At 41.3% G+C, this 14,367-nt stretch overlaps 1 protein-coding gene across 6 annotated transcripts in view; it reads left to right on the top strand.

Annotated features, from left to right (window-relative positions):
- The window catches only part of plekha7b (pleckstrin homology domain containing, family A member 7b), a 201,084-nt gene that overhangs the window by 25,259 nt on the left and 161,458 nt on the right, over positions 1–14,367 (top strand). The window contains exon 1 of one of the 6 annotated variants that reach the window (XM_063013510.1): positions 12,903–12,982. The exons of the other annotated variants lie outside the window; for them this stretch is intronic. Within the exon in view, the coding sequence (XP_062869580.1) occupies positions 12,918–12,982 (65 nt within the window). The 5' untranslated portion in view covers positions 12,903–12,917. Of the gene's footprint in view, positions 1–12,902; positions 12,983–14,367 lie in introns of those variants that run through there. 6 annotated transcript variants of the gene reach the window in all.

Consider the following 14,367-nt stretch of genomic DNA (forward strand, 5'->3'; position numbering starts at 1 on the left):
TAAAGGCAAGACTACTTAAGAAGGCTGTCCCACATTATTAAGCAGCCTACATTTTCAGCCAAAATGGGAAAGAAAAAGGATGTGTCGGCTGCTGAGAAGCAACAAATTGTGGAGTGTTTAGGTCAAGGCATGACTACAATCAACATTGCCAAGACACTTCATCGTGATCATCGCACAATCAAGAAGTATGTAGCTGATTCAGAGCACACACTTGTGCGTGCTGATAAGGGAAAATTGAGGACTCTTTCCAACAGTCAATTACGTCAGGTTAAAAGAGCAGCTGCAAAAATGCCTTGTCATAGCAGCAGACAAGTTTTTGAAACTGCTGGTGCCTCCAACGTCCCCCGAACAACAAGATGCAGGGTCCTTCAGAGGTTTGCAGCTGTGCGTAAGCCATCCTGTCGACCTCCTCTATCCACTGCACACAAGCAGAAACGGCTCCAGTGGGCCAAACAATACATGAAGACTGACTTCAAAACTGTTTTGTTCACCGATGAGTGCCATGCAACGCTAGATGGTCCAGATGGATGGAGTGGAGGATGGCTGGTTGATGGACACCCCATGCAAACAAGGCTATGGCGCCAACAAGGAGGAGGTGGAGTAATGTTTTGGGCTGGAATCATGGGGAGAGAGATTGTCTGCCCCTTTAGGATCCCTGAAGGGGTAAAGATGACCTCCATAATGTATGTGGAGTTTCTCAAACAGCACTTCCTGCCATGGTTCAAGAAGAAGAACCGTGCATTCCGCAGCAAGATCATTTTCATGCATGATAATGCACCGTCTCATGCTGCAAAGAACACATCTGCATCTCTGGCTGCTATGGGCATAAAAGGGGACAAACTTATGGTGTGGCCCCCATGCTCCCCTGACCTCAACCCCATTGAGAACCTCTGGAGCATCATCAAAAGGAGTGTCTATGATGGCGGGAGGCAGTTCACATCTAAGCAACAGCTCTGGGAGGGTATTCTGTCCTCATGCAAAACAATTGAAGCAGATACCATCCAAAACCTGACAAATTCAATGGACGAGAGAGTTCAGAAGCTCCTTTCGAACAAGGGGTCCTATGTGCAAATGTAACATCACCTAGAATAAAGTTTTGACTTGAAAACTGTTTGATTTCAGTTTGTAATAACCTGCTAATGCTTATAATTTCACAAATGACCATTTTTTTGTTCTTTATAAAAATGAAAAGGTTGAAAACTCTGCTGTGCATAATAATTTGGAACATGCATTTTGAGTGCATTTTGAGTGTTTTTTTTTTTTTTTAAATATACTGTTATCATTGGCAGTTTGTTCAAAAACCTTTCAATTGTACTCTAATAGTTGATGACTGGAAAATTACAATGACTGCAATTCATATAGGTAATTTTGGAAAATCTGAGAAAATATTATTTGCATAATAATTTGGAACACAGTGTATATATACACAGTGTATCACAAAAGTGAGTACACCCCTCACATTTCTGCAAATATTTCATTATATCTTTTCATGGGACAACACTATAGACATGAAACTTGGATATAACTTAGAGTAGTCAGTGTACAACTTGTATAGCAGTGTAGATTTACTGTCTTCTGAAAATAACTCAACACACAGCCATTAATGTCTAAATGGCTGGCAACATAAGTGAGTACACCCCACAGTGAACATGTCCAAATTGTGCCCAAAGTGTCAATATTTTGTGTGACCACCATTATTATCCAGCACTGCCTTAACCCTCCTGGGCATGGAATTCACCAGAGCTGCACAGGTTGCTACTGGAATCCTCTTCCACTCCTCCATGATGACATCACGGAGCTGGTGGATGTTAGACACCTTGAACTCCTCCACCTTCCACTTGAGGATGCGCCACAGGTGCCCAATTGGGTTTAGTCCATCACCTTTACCTTCAGCTTCCTCAGCAAGGCAGTTGTCATCTTGGAGGTTGTGTTTGGGGTCGTTATCCTGTTGGAAAACTGCCATGAGGCCCAGTTTTCGAAAAGAGGGGATCATGCTCTGTTTCAGAATGTCACAGTACATGTTGGAATTCATGTTTCCCTCAATGAACTGCAGCTCCCCAGTGCCAGCAACACTCATGCAGCCCAAGACCATGATGCTACCACCACCATGCTTGACTGTAGGCAAGATACAGTTGTCTTGGTACTTCTCACCAGGACGCCGCCACACATGCTGGACACCATCTGAGCCAAACAATTTTATCTTGGTCTCGTCAGACCACAGGGCATTCCAGTAATCCATGTTCTTGGACTGCTTGTCTTCAGCAAACTGTTTGCGGGCTCTGACGACCATGCAGACCGAGTTGATGCAGTGAGCGGCAATGCTGGCAGCACTCATTTTTTAAAGCCAACCTCTGGATATGACGCCGAACACGTGGACTCAACTTCTTTGGTCGACCCTGGTGAAACCTGTTCCGAGTGGAACCTGTCCTGGAAAACCGCTGTATGACCTTGGCCACCATGCTGTAGCTCAGTTTCAGGGTGTTAGCAATCTTCTTATAGCCCAGGCCATCTTTGTGGAGAGCAACAATTCTATTTCTCACATCCTCAGAGAGTTCTTTGCCATAAGGTGCCATGTTGAATATCCAGTGGCCAGTATGAGAGAATTGTACCCAAAACACCAAATTTAACAGCCCTGCTCCCCATTTACACCTGGGACCTTGACACATGACACCAGGGAGGGACAACGACACATTTGGGCACAATTTGGACATGTTCACTGTGGGGTGTACTCACTTATGTTGCCAGCTATTTAGACATTAATGGCTGTGTGTTGAGTTATTTTCAGAAGACAGTAAATCTACACTGCTATACAAGCTGTACACTGACTACTCTAAGTTATATCCAAGTTTCATGTCTATAGTGTTGTCCCATGAAAAGATATAATGAAATATTTGCAGAAATGTGAGGGGTGTACTCACTTTTGTGATACACTGTGAGTACACCCCTCACATTTCTGCAGATATTTAAGTATATCTTTTCATGGGACAACACTGACAAAATGACACTTTGACACAATGAAAAGTAGTCTGTGTGCAGCTTATATAACAGTGTAAATTTATTCTTCCCTCAAAATAACTCAATATACAGCCATTAATGTCTAAACCACCGGCAACAAAAGTGAGTACACCCCTAAGAGACTACACCCCTAAATGTCCAAATTGAGCACTGCTTGTCATTTTTCCTCCAAAATGTCATGTGATTTGTTAGTGTTACTAGGTCTCAGGTGTGCATAGTGAGCAGGTGTGTTCAATTTAATAGTACAGCTCTCACACTCTCTCATACTGGTCACTGAAAGTTCCAACATGGCACCTCATGGCAAAGAACTCTCTGAGGATCTTAAAAGACGAATTGTTGCGCTACATGAAGATGGCCAAGGCTACAAGAAGATTGCCAACACCCTGAAACTGAGCTGCAGCACAGTGGCCAAGATCATCCAGCGTTTTAAAAGAGCAGGGTCCACTCAGAACAGACCTCGCGTTGGTCGTCCAAAGAAGCTGAGTGCACGTGCTCAGCGTCACATCCAACTGCTGTCTTTGAAAGATAGGCGCAGGAGTGCTGTCAGCATTGCTGCAGAGATTGAAAAGGTGGGAAGTCAGCCTGTCAGTGCTCAGACCATACGCCGCACACTACATCAAATTGGTCTGCATGGCTGTCACCCCAGAAGGAAGCCTCTTCTGAAGTCTCTACACAAGAAAGCCCGCAAACAGTTTGCTGAAGACATGTCAACAAAGGACATGGATTACTGGAACCATGTCGTATGGTCTGATGAGACCAAGATTAATTTGTTTGGTTCAGATGGTCTCAAGCATGTGTGGCGGCAATCAGGTGAGGAGTACAAAGATAAGTGTGTCATGCCTACAGTCAAGCATGGTGGTGGGAATGCCATGGTTTGGGGCTGCATGAGTGCAGCAGGTGTTGGGGAGTTACATTTCATTGAGGGAACCATGAACTCCAATATGTACTGTGAAATACTGAAGCAGAGCATGATCCCCTCCCTCCGGAAACTGGGTCGCAGGGCAGTGTTTCAGCATTATTATGACCCCAAACACATCTCTAAGACGACCACTGCTTTATTGAAGAGGCTGAGGGTAAAGGTGATGGACTGGCCAAGCATGTCTCCAGACCTAAACCCAATAGAACATCTTTGGGGCATCCTCAAGCGGAAGGTGGAGGAGCGCAAAGTCTCGAATATCCGCCAGCTCCGTGATGTCGTCATGGAGGAGTGGAAAAGCATTCCAGTGGCAACCTGTGAAGCTCTGGTAAACTCCATGCCCAGGAGAGTTAAGGCAGTTCTGGGAAATAATGGTGGCCACACAAAATATTGACACTTCTGGAACTTTCACTAAGGGGTGTACTCACTTTTGTTGCTGGTGGTTTAGACATTAATGGCTGTATATTGAGTTTTTTTGAGGGAAGAATAAATTTACACTGTTATATAAGCTGCACACAGACTACTTTTCATTGTGTCAAAGTGTCATTTTGTCAGTGTTGTCCCATGAAAAGATATACTTAAATATCTGCAGAAATGTGAGGGGTATACTCACTTTTGTGATACACTGTACATACACCGATCAACCATAACAATAAACCCACCTCCTTGTTTCTACACTCACTGTCCATTTTATCAGCTCCACTTACCATATAGAAGCACTTTGTAGTTCTACAATTACTGACTGTAATCCATCTGTTTCTCTGCATGCTTTGTTAGCCCCCTTTCATGCTGTTTTTCAATGGTCAGGACCCCCACAGGACCACCACAGAGCAGGTATTATTTAGGTGGTGGATCATTCTCAGTACTGCAGTGACACTGACATGGTGGTGGTGTGTTAGTGTGTGTTGTGCTGGTATGAGTGGATCAGACACAGCAATGCTGCTGGAGTTTTTAAACACCTCACTGTCACTGCTGGACTGAGAATAGTCCACCAACCAAAAATATCCAGCCAACAGTGGCCCGGCGGCAGCGTACTGTGACCACTGATGAAGGTCTAGAAGATGACCGACTCAAACAGCAGCAATAGATGAGCGATCGTCTCTGACTTTACATCTTCAAGGTGGACCAACTAGGTAGGAGTGTCTAATAGAGTGGACAGTGAGTGGACACAGTATTTAAAAACTCCATCAGTGTCTCTGATCCACTCATACCAGCACAACACACACTAACACACAACCACCATGTCAGTGTCACTGCAGTTCTGAGAATGATCCACCACCTAAATAATACCTGCTCTGTGGTGGTACTGTGGGGGACCTGACCATTGAAGAACAGCATGAAAGGGGGCTAACAAAGCATGTAGAGAAACAGATGGATTACAGTCAGTAATTGTAGAACTACAAAGTGCTTCTATATGGTAAGTGGAGCTGATAAAATGGACAGTGAGTGTAGAATCAAGGAGGTGGTTCTAATGTTATGGCTGATCTGTGTATATATATACTGTATATTTATATGAATGCATGTTGGAAAAACAACAACAAAAAATATTATTAGAATTAGCCAGTTCACTTTTGTTCGTTTTTTGCAAGGTGAAATAAAAACAACAGTGGAAAGAAACCCACACAGACACGAGTAATGGCAAACTACACACAGTCACTGCAGGGCAATGTTCTGTCTGGAATAGGAAATTAAGTTTATATTTATGTGCTTCCTGGGGAATTCCTGTTCCTTAGTGTCTTGACCTCCTAATTCTTTCTTAGTGGGTACGATTGAGTACAGCTGGTGAATTCTTTGTGGCTACTTAAATAGTGCTTTTTCCCCCATTTGTTTTTTTAGGATCTCTTATTTTGCATTAAAGGCTCTATCTTAGGGCCATTACTTTTTTCTTTATATATTTCACCACTGGGTTCTATTTTTAGAAATAGTTCTATTGACATGAAATAACATTTCATTGTTATGCGGATGACATCCAAATGTATTTACCAATTAGGCAAATGGACAATTCCTTCTTAAAAAAGATACTGGATCGTCTTGCCGAAATAAAATCCTGGATGGCATAAAATTTCTTAGAGGTTAACGAGAGTAAAACTGAAGTGATAATTTTTGGGCCAAATGGGGCTTTTGATACTAATCAGGTGGATCTGGGTGCGCTGGAAACTTTTTATACTTCAACTGTTAGGAACTTGGGGGTTTTAATAGATAAAGACTTCAAATATGACCAACAGATAAACTCAGTAGTTAAGGCCAGCTTTTTTCACTTAAGGCTCTTAGCTAAGGTGAAGCCATTTTTTTCTAACAGTTAATGAGCGCGGTATCGGGCAAATACCCGATACCAGTATTGGTACTCATGCATCTGTAGTTATTAAGGTGCAGAAAAACTTTGTGGTAAATAGTCCCTGTTTCAATAACTACCATAATCCTTTCTAGCATTCTTCGTGCACACTTTTTAACATTATTACCCCCCCCCCCCATTTTCACCCAGTCTAGTTATATCCAGTTATCTGATAAATGTTTGCCCACTACTGCTGCAATTTTTAGAGAACCACACACATTGCATGCCCCCTCTGACAAGTGTGCAAAGCTGGCCTAATTGCAGCAGTTATAAGGAATCCCCTCCAGTGATACTACCCAAGAACGAGCCAGTCATCGTCCGAATAGGCACCTGCCAGTAGCATAGCTGAGATTACAACTTGCACGTTCAAAACTTTTTTGAGGGACAGTGCCTATGGTTCTGGAACAGGATGTACACCAAGCCCACATACCTTTGGGCATATATTGTTTTGCAGGCTTTGTTCTTAAATAGCACCTGCAGCACTAGAAGTTAATTGGCCATATAGTATTTCAAAAGGGTAAAGTCAAAACTGCTGTAAAAGGTTAAAGAGAAGTGGGCTGTCTGTAGGAAACTCATTTTGCAGCTCTGCTGGACTCTTTGTGTCATGTTACCAGCACAGTTCCATGCATGATTGTTCACGGGGCACTTTGAATGGACTTTGACTCTCTGTGTTTCTTTTCACATCTGTGCCAGTTGTTCTGTTGGTAAATCTCAGAAATAATTATGCAGCGAGGTTTATGGTGATTCTGAGCAGTCAGCGAACTATTCTAACAAGTGTGTGAGCGTAGATGATGCTCAGCTTGCCGGTAACACTGCTGCAATTCGACTCCGGATCTCAGCGTTGGTGGGCTAGAGTAATAGATGATGTGCCATCTGAGCGCCCGCCTCTACTTAAGTGAGAAATAAACCATAAATCATTATTAATATTCCAGCATAGTGACACAGCTGGTAAAATAAGTGCTGCATAACAACACTGGTCTTTAGGACCTGAGTTTGAACCTCTTCTTCAGTCACTGTGTTTAAGGAGTTGCATGTTTATGCATGTTCTCCGAGTGTACATATAGATTTCTTTCCTTCCTTTCACCTCACTAATCATACAGACGTTGAATTAGCCACCTTACAATCTCCCCAAAGAACAAGTGAGTAAATAGCTGAGTTGTCAACAGTGTTGACATTTTCATTAATTGTTTGCTGCTTCATCCCGGTCAGGGCCATGGTGGGTCTGGTTTTTCGAGAATTACTGGGCACAATGTAGTAGCACACCCCGGATACCTGTCAGACATAGCCAATCACGTCTGTATGTAGACGCTCGAACGTATGTAGCCCACCTGTGGATTCGTACCTTGGATTCCAGCAGTAGTGGGCTAGTGTAATTTACCACTGTGTCACCCGAACACACTTCGCTAAATGTTGTAAATGTAAAACATATTTAAACATATTATTACACGTTATACAACAGTTAGTTCCGACCTTACAATCTGATTGGTTGAAAAGCGTTCTAACCGTGCTGATATTTGTGATAACAGCACGGTCTTTTCACACCACAACTGTATTACTCCGCCAGTAACGACAAGCTTCATGAACACAAACGCGCACGCAGGCGACACAGACTTTTTTCCCGATCGCGTTTTAAATGCGTTATCTGATATACAATCCAGCACACTGTGTATGGAACATAACCAATTGTCTAATATACTATCTAGTGCACTATGTAGTGAACATGAATGCGTTATCTGATATACAATCTAGCACACTGTGTAGGGAACATAACCAATTGTCTAATATACTATCTAGTGCACTATGTAGTGAACGTGAATGCGTTATCTGATATACAATCTAGCACACTGTGTAGGGAACATAACCAATTGTCTAATATACTATCTAGTGCACTATGTAGTGAACGTGAATGCGTTATCTGATATACTGTACAATCTAGCACACTGTGTAGGGAACATAACCAATTGTCTAATATACTATCTAGTGCACTATGTAGTGAACGTGAATGCGTTATCTGATATACAATCTAGCACACTGTGTAGGGAACATAACCAATTGTCTAATATACTATCTAGTGTACTATGTAGTGAACGTGAATGCGTTATCTGATATACAATCTAGCACACTGTGTAGGGAACATAACCAATTGTCTAATTCACTATCTAGTGCACTATGTAGGGAACATGAATGCGTTATCTGATATACAATCCAGCACACTGTGTAGGGAACATAACCAATTGTCTAATTCACTATCTAGTGCACTATGTAGTGAACGTGAATGCGTTATCTGATATACAATCTAGCACACTGTGTAGGGAACATAACCAATTGTCTAATATACTATCTAGTGCACTATGTAGTGAATGCGTTATCTGATATACTGTACAATCTAGCACACTGTGTAGGGAACATAACCAATTGTCTAATATACTATCTAGTGCACTATGTAGTGAACGTGAATGCGTTATCTGATATACAATCTAGTGCACTGTGTAGGGAACATAACCAATTGTCTAATTCACTCTCTAGTGCACTATGTAGTGAACGTGAATGCGTTATCTGATATACAATCTAGCACACTGTGTAGGGAACATAACCAATTGTCTAATATACTATCTAGTGCACTATGTAGTGTACATGAATGCGTTATCTGATATACAATCTAGTGCACTGTGTAGGGAACATAACCAATTGTCTAATATACTATCTAGTGCACTATGTAGTGAACATGAATGCGTTATCTGATATACTGTACATACCAGCACACTGTGTAGGGAACATAACCAATTGTCTAATTCACTAGCTAGTGCACTATGTAGTGAACGTGAATGCGTTATCTGATATACAATCTAGCACACTTTGTAGGGAACATAACCAATTGTCTAATATACTGTCTAGTGCACTATGTAGTGAACGTGAATGTGTTATCTGATATACAATCTAGCACACTGTGTAGGGAACATAACCAATTGTCTAATATACTATCTAGTGCACTATGTAGTGAACGTGAATGCGTTTTCTGATATACAATCCAGCACACTGTGTAGGGATCATAACCCATTGTCTAATATACTATCTAGTGCACTATGTAGTGAACGTGAATGCGTTATCTGATATACAATATAGTGCACTGTGTAGGGAACATAACCAATTGTCTAATTCACTATCTAGTGCACTATGTAGTGAACGTGAATGCGTTATCTGATATACAATCCAGCACACTGTGTAGGGAACATAACCAATTGTCTAATATACTATCTAGTGCACTATGTAGTGAACGTGAATGCGTTATCTGATATACAATCCAGCTCACTGTGTAGGGAACATAACCAATTGTCTAATATACGGTACTATCTAGTGCACTATGTAGTGAACGTGAATGCGTTATCTGATATACAATCTAGTGCACTGTGTAGGGAACATAACCAATTGTCTAATTCACTATCTAGTGCACTATGTAGGGAACATAAATCTGTGAGCTGATACACAATCTAGTGCACTATGTAGGGAACATTAATGTGTTTGTAACGTGAACAGTTAGCTTAATAGCCCAGTTAGCAGCTCCTAAAAGTTCTGTTATCACCCATAATCCTTTGGTAATCCTGTGCGAGAGGTTTTTTATTTCTTTTTTTTCCCTTCGGAGGTTCTTGCCGCCTTCTTCTTGTTCTTTTTACCTCCCTGAAATGAGTTTTTGCAACTTGGGATGTCTGCTTTGTAGTGTTAAACTATGTGCCTTTTTTAGCCTACCGTGTTAAGGCAGAGTAGGGAATTTTTACTGTTGCATAGCAGCAACTAATTCGTTGTGGAACTACTTTTTGGCGGAAGGTATTGTCAATATTAAAGCATATTTAATATGAAATTCAGGACTTCTTTGATTTATTTTCTTTCTTTATTTTGTAAAAACTGTTTTATAAAAGCAACAGAACACTTGAGGTTGTGTGTTATTCGCGATAACACACTCCCTCTCGTGTTCTATTGCTTAATTATTTCTTAAATGTCTAATTACAAGTATTAATTCACATAAATATTGTAATTAAATATTTAAAAATTTGAAAGGTTTAAAATTTTTGCAGCTATTTTGCAATTGAAATAAATGAAGGCTTTTCATTGAAAATCATAATTTAACATAACAATTTTAAATTCTGGAAATATTTAAATGTCATTCTTACTCAGCTAATCACCCAACATGTAAAAAAGCATAAATAAATAAATAATTTAATCAAATAAATAATAATAATAATAATAATAATAAATAGTAATAAAAAAAAATAAAAAAATCTTAAATACCTTAAAAGTGTCATAAAAGTGTTCTTTGACAAGATGTGAAGGATTGAGTCCTAAGCTGCATCCGAAATCGCGTACTTCCATACTCAATAGTACGCGAAAGCAGTACGCAAGAGCGGTTAGTATGTCCGAATACACAGTATACATAAAAAGGTACACGAGAAGTAGCCGGATGACCTACTTCTTGGGCAGCCATGTTTGAGTATGCAAACGATGCACACTTTCGGTCCGCTAATGTATCCCATAATTCAACTGGAGCTGCGTTTGAAGCAGAAGAAGAAACAAGAACGATGGTGGAAAACGGAGTCCTCTGTTCACAAGTGTAAGTAAGATAAACAAAATGAAAATGTTATTATCGCGTACAACCTTAAATAACGTTATGATTAGCGCAAAAAGACGTGGGGCTTGTAATGAGCACGCGGCCTATAACTATGGTGATATTACGTCATCACGTCCTCAGGTCATCACTTGACGTTGGTAAGATGGCGGACGTAGTACGTAGGGGTGTTGCGTGCATACGGCACACTTCTGTACTGAAAGCGCGTACTTCTTTACCGGCCGAGAGGTGCGCACTTCCTCGAATCTAGTACGTGCTCTGTAAGTATGCGATTTCGGACGCAGCTCTTGACACATCTGGAGGATAATTAAAGCAAACAGGGTGCACCTGACTACTGTTTGGAGAGCCACAGCAAAGGGTCTAAATAGTTCTGTAGATTTCAGTTTTAGATTTTTTGATTAATTTCAGAACAAATATACTATTAACAGGTTTTCAACATGAGTATACGCAAAAAAGGACACATTCTTTGTTTTGTTCAATTTAATAAATAAAAATTAAAAATAAAAATCCATAATAAAAATTGTGAAAACTTTTTGGCAGCCAATTGGGAACGTCCCTTTTCTGTTCTTTTGGCTGTTCAAGCCTGATAAAAACATGGTTTAAAAAGTATGGTGTAGAGAAACTTCAGTGGCCAGCACATAGCGCTTTTCCACCAAAAGAACCATGGTTCTTGAACCGGTTCTGTTCAGCTTTCTTAGAACCTTGGTGTTCTGTAGAGAACCGACACGCGTTTCCACCAGTTTTTGGGAACCAAGCATGCGTCATTAAAGGTGGGCGTTGCTTAACGAATTGAAAGAGTAGTAATATCATGGCGGAGTGTGTAGATTATGTGCGAGCATTTGTGCTGTTGTTACAGATGTTCGTTTTTATGTAAAAAGCATCGCTCAACTGTTGGTGATAAAAAAGACGTAGGCGTGTTTATCGCAGTTGTTGTTTTCTTTAGTTCATTGACGTGAGAAGCGTTTTGCGCTTCGCTCTCACCGCGACCCTCTGCGCAAATAGCCAATTTGCTCAGCGCTGGGCTTGAGCGATAAAACATCCATGACACGAACATCCATTTGTGTAAAATAAGCATCAAATCTACTCTAAAATACAACACATGTATCTGTGTTAGCTGGATTTACTTCACGTGTGGTGTTCATGCAACTCGGGGTTCTAAATCTTATCGGGAGAGTCGAAAAAGCGTAACGTAAAAAATGCTGTCCGGGTCACTTTTACCACCTCATATCACACAGTTAACAATAAACAATGCAGCGACAAGCTCCATACGAGACACCAGCACAGTTGTTTAGCAAAGCACCCAAACCTCTACACTTTGACACGCCAACCGATGACGTCACGGTTCGTGCTGAAAAACCAAGTATTCTGTGGTGCCAGATTGGCCCGCTAGTTCGCTGTCTGGAACCTCTTTTTTTCGGTGGAAACACGCGGAACCGGTTCAAAATCAAGTTCGCGAACCGGAACCGTTCCGCGTCGGTGGAAAGGGGGTAACAGAGCCCTGACTCCAACCCATTGAGACATCTATTGATTACAATCCAGGCTATTTCATCCAGCTTGAATGCCTGACCTTAAGAATGCTCTGTTGACCAGACAGGCCACATAAATGCTTCAAAATCCTGTGCACAGCTTTTCCAGAAGAATTGAGGCTGTTACAGCAGCAAAGATGGGCCAGTACGACATTATGTTTTGAATCTAATTATTTAACACACATTATATGGAATGGAACCTTAGTAAACCAGAACCTGAATTTACATGATCTTAGTCTGTACTCTTGTGCTAGTTTAATTATGTATATCTTTTATGGATCCTATCCAAAAAGGAATTTCTTTTTATGTGCACACTAGCAGCTGTTCAGTGCGTAGTGACTTCACAGTGTAAATTGTGAGTAGGTATAATGAAGCAGGCTGTTTGTGCTAGTGCCTTTTTCACACCTCTCTCACACTGCTCTGTCTGCACAATACGGAATAAAGTGATTATGCTGCGTTTTTCAGTGAGGAGGAGGAGGCAGGACCCCTGTGCTGTGATGAGACTGCCTAATGATTTCCCCTTTGCAGTGGGGCTTGTGCGCAGAGCAGCCGCAATGGACCAAATCAGGCAGGAGGTAAGAGAGCGTGGGGTGAAAAGAAAGCCAAAATGATACTTCAAAGTGTATTATCTGAAGTGAAAACCATTTGTCTTGTAGAGATTGCATTCAGGTACCAGGAGCAGGCAGAATGCCTTTGATTGCAGCATGATTGTTTACCAAAGGCGCAGTTAGCCAGATTACCTCAGCGAAACACAGTTTAAACACAGTTTAAAAACAGTTTAAGTCTCGTTTTTAGGACGTTTCTCAATTGTTCTGAAGATGTACTTCCCACAGACAGCTAATGGTACACTCAGCTGTGTGGACCTAAGTCTGAACAGGGTGCACCTGACCACACCAGCAAGGTGTTTAAAAAGTTTTGTGAATAATGGATTTCAGTGTTTGATTTTTATTTAATTAAAAAAAAAAAAAAATCCGCGAAACTTTAAAGCGTTACTGAATACTTTATGAATTTAACGCTGAATACTTTATCCACTGTATTTATAAAAGTATGCAAAATAAATTAATTAAATAATTTTTAAATTCAGTGCAGCCGCTCAGGTGGCGCAGCGGTAAAAAGACTGTACGTGGTTACGAATCCAGCTCTGCTTCACCGGTTCGAAGCTGAGTGGCTGTATGAGCAACGATTGGCCTGTTGCTCAGTTGGGGGGTGGGACAAAGAACCGGATGTGGGTCTCTCACTGTCAGAATGCGATTACGACCTCTGCCGGCTGATTAGAGGCGCCTGCACAAGAGAAGAGGAAGAGTGCCCTTAGGGTGTGTCTCTCCGCATGCAACGCTAGGTGGCGCCAAACTCATCAATGTGTGGGTGGCAAAAATGCATCCGGCTGCTGCCCATGTTTCGAAGGGGATATGGGTTAGCTTCGATCTCCTCGGTCAGGGCAGGGTTCGGCATAGACAGAGAGGAAGCACGATGCAAATTGAACAATTGGATGCACTAAAGGGGGAGAAAAAGGGGGAATAAAATAAATAAATACATTCAGTATATACACATTGAATTAGAATATGCGAAAGTAGACAAAATGTGTGACCTTATTTAAAAATATTTTATTATATATTTTAAATTCATGTTTTACACACTGTGGTTACATTCATGACAGAAACGGTAATTACTGGTTACCCAAGATTCATCACTTCAAGTCTTTTAATGTCAAACACAGTCATGGACAATTTTGTGTCTCCAATTTACCTCACTTGCATGTCTTTGGACTGTGGGAGGAAACCGGAGCTCTCGGAGGAAACCCACTCAGACATGGGGAGAACATGCAAACTCCACACAGAAATGACCCAGACCGCTCCACCTGGGAATCCAACCCAGGACCCAGGACAGTGCTACCCACTGAGCCAGTTTTACTGTTAGACATAAACTGTTTAGCCACAAATATGTGGACCTCCTAATTATT

The sequence above is a fragment of the Trichomycterus rosablanca genome, chromosome 17, assembly GCF_030014385.1.
Source record: "Trichomycterus rosablanca isolate fTriRos1 chromosome 17, fTriRos1.hap1, whole genome shotgun sequence".
NCBI lineage: Eukaryota > Metazoa > Chordata > Actinopteri > Siluriformes > Trichomycteridae > Trichomycterus > Trichomycterus rosablanca.